The sequence below is a fragment of the Macrotis lagotis genome, chromosome 1 (genome assembly GCF_037893015.1).
Source record: "Macrotis lagotis isolate mMagLag1 chromosome 1, bilby.v1.9.chrom.fasta, whole genome shotgun sequence".
Classification (NCBI taxonomy): Eukaryota; Metazoa; Chordata; class Mammalia; order Peramelemorphia; family Peramelidae; genus Macrotis; species Macrotis lagotis.
Genome location: NC_133658.1, coordinates 655,154,055 through 655,158,936, shown reverse-complemented (window position 1 = coordinate 655,158,936; position 4,882 = coordinate 655,154,055). Strand labels below are relative to the sequence as shown.

Genomic DNA, 4,882 nt, shown 5'->3' with positions numbered 1-4,882 from the left:
TCCTAAGATTTGACACATTTCATCATATTTGAGAATGCCATTTATAGTTATACTATTCTTTTAATACATTTGACACACAAATATTAAAAATATAATCAGCAATCTCTTACATTTTTTAAACTAGACTACAAATTCTCTTACTCAAGTAGAACTAGATTATGCCTTACAGATGATAATAATTAACAATGTCAACTTGTTCAAAAGGGAAAAAAGTGTTTTTTATACAAGTATTATCAATAATCTATTTAAAGATGGATCTTCATGTGCTTTCTGTGATTAGGAACAAAATGCATATTTTTACCTGAGCAGAGTTTCAACCTCTGAAGTAATTGGAAAAGGAGTTTTTCTGCTCCTCATAATCTGCAAATGCAGAAGTGATGGAATCTGAGTGGAAAGTAGGTTTCTCGTTGTTTATGTAGAAAGTTTTTGGAAACTTCTCAAGATCAAGACCTCTTCTCAAAAAATATGCTTGGAGGGTTCTGAAAAACTGAATAAGAAATTAATAGTTTCAAAAATGTGTGTCAAATATATACTGCAACAAGTGTGGGGTTTTTTTCCTTCTTTTTCTCTCAGTTTTTAAATCAATTAGTGTTTAAAAGGAACAAAATACAGAACAAAAATACCCTACACAAAATAGATTTTTTAATCACTTTTCATTCTCTATAAGATTCCCTCCCTTTCATTTATTTTTGTATATCTTAACTCCACATATGATGCCTACTTTTGGCCTAGTCATCTTCTGAATTCTCTCATAATTCTATAATTCTGAGACGCAAATGGAAGAAATATGAAGGCCAATGTACAAGCAATAAGCATTCTTTAAGAATCAACCATGTCGGAGGCAGTTAGGTGGCGTAGTGGATAAAGCACTGACCTTGGAGTCAGGAGTACCTGGGTTCAAATCCGGTCTCAGACACTTAATAATTACCTAGCTGTGTGGCCTTGGGCAAGCCACTTAACCCCATTTGCCTTGCAAAAAAAAAAAACCTAAAAAAAAAAGAATCAAACATATCTAAGATAGTGTGTAAGTTGTGAGAATACAAAGCAAAAATGAAATAGCCCTTACCCTCAAGGGATTCATATTCTATTAGGGGGAAAGAATGTGTGTGTGTGTGTGTGTGTGTGTGTGTGTGTGTGTGTGTGTGTGTGTAAATATACACAAAATATATCTTAAATGAATCCAAGGTAATGGGGGGGGGGCAAGTATACAAGTGACTTTGGGTTCAGGAAGGGTCTCATTTAGGAACTGGCTTGTGAATTATACTTGGAGGAATCCAGATCATTTAAGAGCAGAACGAACAATCCTGGAGTAAATTATTCTCATTTTCAGTACCTGTGACTATTGAAATAGATGTTAACTTAGGCTTCAGAGTAATCAGAATTTTGAGTTTCTCTATGGCAACTACTATCAAAGGTAAAAATTAGTACCAGCTGTGAATGCTTTTTTTTTCATATTTGGACTCTTCAATGTCCTCTAATAGATGAACCCCAAAATGTGAAATGTTTTGAGTTCTTGCCAAAAATCATTTTTCATCCTTTTCTTCAGTATGTGTATGTATAGGTATATAAAAGTAGAGAAATATACATATATATATATATTTTAAATTTCCATTCTATTCACTGTTTTGCTCATTCTAGTAGAACTCATTTGATCTTTTATGTAAAGACATCATATTTTATGTAGTCATCCTATTTTCCATATGATTTTATACTTAAATTATTACCTGGTAACATGAAATATGTTGTTTTCAAATTTTCCATTACATATTTGAAACATTGGGCATATGCAAACTTCTTTTTTATCATCAGGGAAATCTAATCTGAGTAGGAAGTAATTGCCTATTCTGGTCTTGATTTTGTGTTTATATTAGAAATTGAGATTATCTATATATCTATGTCTATATCTATATCTATAGCTATAGCTATATATATAGTCATCTCCTCTCAAGAAAGAAAGAAAAAAACCACATTGGGATTGACTTTTGGAGTCACAGAAAAATCAACCAGCAAGAGCAAAAACTAGCTAGATCCTAGTGGAATAATCTCTTCACCTCTGTGGTTACTCAGTACATATTATCACCACTGCTCTTAACCAGAATTCATAATGCAGTGTTTGCAGAGGTGAATGGTGTCTATTATTCCCTTTAGTTACAATGAGATTGTCTTACCAGGTCTCTGTTTCTGGGGTTGTCTAGTGATTTCCATTTCTCCTCTTCTTTCAGTAGGGCTCCCTGACTCTGCCTTACTGGCATGAGTACTATGCAAAGAGGCAGCAGAAGCATCACCCGGGACATGCTGATGAGATGCATAGATGGTAAGAAAGGAAGAAGAAGGGAAAGACAGGTGATTACAGAGTCAGGCAGAGGGGAAGACAGGAATTGGTAGGAAAAGGTAGGAAGGGGGGAAAAGAACAAGAGAAAAAGAGGGATGGAAAAAAAGAAGAGAGAGAGAAAGAGAGCATTACCCCCGGAGAACTTTTCACCTATAAAAGAAAAATAAACATCTAGATGATTAGCTTGAAATAATCCATGAAAGAAAAGGAATTAGGAAAATGTAGAAAATTTAGCTGCCTTTATTGTCCCTTCCAGCTACTAGCACTCTCCCAAAATTGTTCTTTTAAAGAAATAAATCTGATACAGATCATTATATCTCTCCCTGCAGACTATGGAGCCTGAGAAATCCAAGAAGCACAAATGTATAGGATGTATTCAGACTTAGGAAGCCAACAATATCATTCCCAAGAATTTCAAATAGTTTTCTCCCATAGGACATGAAAGAAAAAACACGTAGAATTAAAATGCTTACCAGAGAGTTTGGCTTTGCCTGGCCCTTTCTTGGTTGCCCTGCCTGCAATCTGCAAGCAGAGTCATCTGTACTTATATCCCTAGTGGACTAGTTGTGGGTGGGTGTCACTGACGTTAGCAAGGGGAGTTAAAAAATAAAAGTAATGATTCCATTTTTATCCTTGACAAAAGACCCTTGAGAATATGATACTTAATGTACTTCAGTGAAAACACAAAATCCATTTGCCTTAGGAACTCAGCACACACACAACCCTAAGAGCCATAGAACATTTTATGTGAACTGTGAAAAAAAAAGAGACAAGACAGATCTCTTCTACATGTGAGGAAACTCCCTCCCTTTTTAAAATTAAAGAAAACTTTATATATATATGCTGAGGCTAGAATTTGAAAATGATTTTCCTAACAGAACGATTTTTTTCAAGATACTAGCATTTCAAAGAAGCAATTTTTTAAAACTAAAACATCTTTTATTAGAGACAAAATTATTTTCAGTCTACAAGGTATTGAGAATGTCAAAAAGTTTTTACAGAGTTTAACAACAGGCATGAAGTTAATTGCTATTAAATGAATTATTTAGATAAGAGAAAGACATTTGTGACTAGATATTTGCTACTTTTAAATTATGCTCCTTATTGAATTTCTGTAACTTGTACAGAATTATTTATTTTGTAATTATAAATTTTAAAGCATATATTTTATTTTTGGATAAAAGTCTATGGCTTAAATGCTTTAGGACTTGAATGTTAGCATTTAAAGAGAACACAGAACAATGCAGTAAGATAACCTCTTGGTGGTAGCTACTCAGATGGTGAACTCAAAGGCCCTTCATTTTGGGTTTTATCTCTATGTCATATCTACTAGTGCTTCTCTATGGCAACCAGATGGTCCAGTGAATTAAGAGTAAGACCCAAAGTCAGGAAGACTTGAGTTCAAATCCAGCCTCAGACATTTATTAGTTGTATGACCCTAGGCAAATTATATAATTTCTGTCTCTCAGTTTCCTCTTCTATAAAATAGGGTAATAATTGTACCTCTCAGAATTGTTATGAGGATGAAAAGAGATATTACAGATCATTCTACAAACCTTAAGCACAAACCTTAAGCACTATACAAATGCTAGTTATTATTATTAATAATAATTATTATTACTTATTAAATGGCACCCATAGAAGAGTATCTTGAGATCTCATCTATTTCCTTTGCATACCTTCCAAAATGAATTTGCAATTGTAGAAAATTGTTTGGTTCTGCTACCTAGAATAAGTTATCCCTTCCACATTGTGACTTCTTTCCTTCTCAACACAAGAAATTAAAAAGGAATTGGGGAGGGGGTGATGGAAGCCACATACAACACAGGAAAGCTGTAGATGACATAGAAAAAGTTTAGAAAGATGTATGGTAATGTATAATATTAATGTGTAGTAATGAATACTATTAAACCAAATTTTACAATAAGGTACTATAAAGACCCCATAAAAGAAAAAGAAAAAATTCAGACTTCTTTGGTATGAATGTAGGGTCAAAAAATTTTACAAGGTATTTCCGGATCATAGGGGTACCATACTCTTAATCTCTGAGATGTGGAAGGATAACTCTACATGCCTTATGGAATAAAGTAAGATCAATAGAAGTTATCTGGAAAATTCCAAATAGTTAGGATACAGGTTTTCAGGGAAGGACACCTCATTTTCTGCTAAGCAAGGAGCTGTTGTTTAATCCTTCATCCTTAAAGAATGCAAATAGCAATTTTTTTTCCTGTTCTAGACAGAAACTTTGAGGATCTTCCCCTACATATTGATATTTTTGTAATGGAAAATTAGAACATGTTTTGTTTCAATTCTTATCTAGCCAAACAAAGTATAAAGTTAGAATCTGTGATATAATAGTAATTCCATCAATAGCAGGATAGGAGTGAATTCAGGAGAAAAGTTTTACAGAATTTACTTGAAGCTGTGTTTACTTTCTATTTTTTTCTTTTGGTTTTTGAAAGGCAATGGGGTTAAGTGATTTTCCCAAGGTCACACAGCTAGGTAATTATTAAGTATCTGAGGTCAAATTTGAACTCAGGTCCTCCTGAC

At 33.6% G+C, this 4,882-nt stretch overlaps 1 protein-coding gene across 1 annotated transcript; it reads right to left on the bottom strand.

Moving 5' to 3' along the window:
- Window positions 1-307: 307 nt before the first annotated feature.
- Window positions 308-2,812, bottom strand: C1H2orf66 (chromosome 1 C2orf66 homolog). The gene is made up of 2 exons (XM_074235938.1): window positions 2,169-2,812; window positions 308-487 (listed from the first exon to the last, which is right to left on the bottom strand). The coding sequence occupies exons 1-2, from the start codon at window positions 2,307-2,309 to the stop codon at window positions 314-316; spliced, it is 315 nt and encodes a 104-aa protein (XP_074092039.1). The 5' UTR covers window positions 2,310-2,812; the 3' UTR covers window positions 308-313.
- Between the last annotated feature and the right edge of the window lie 2,070 nt (window positions 2,813-4,882).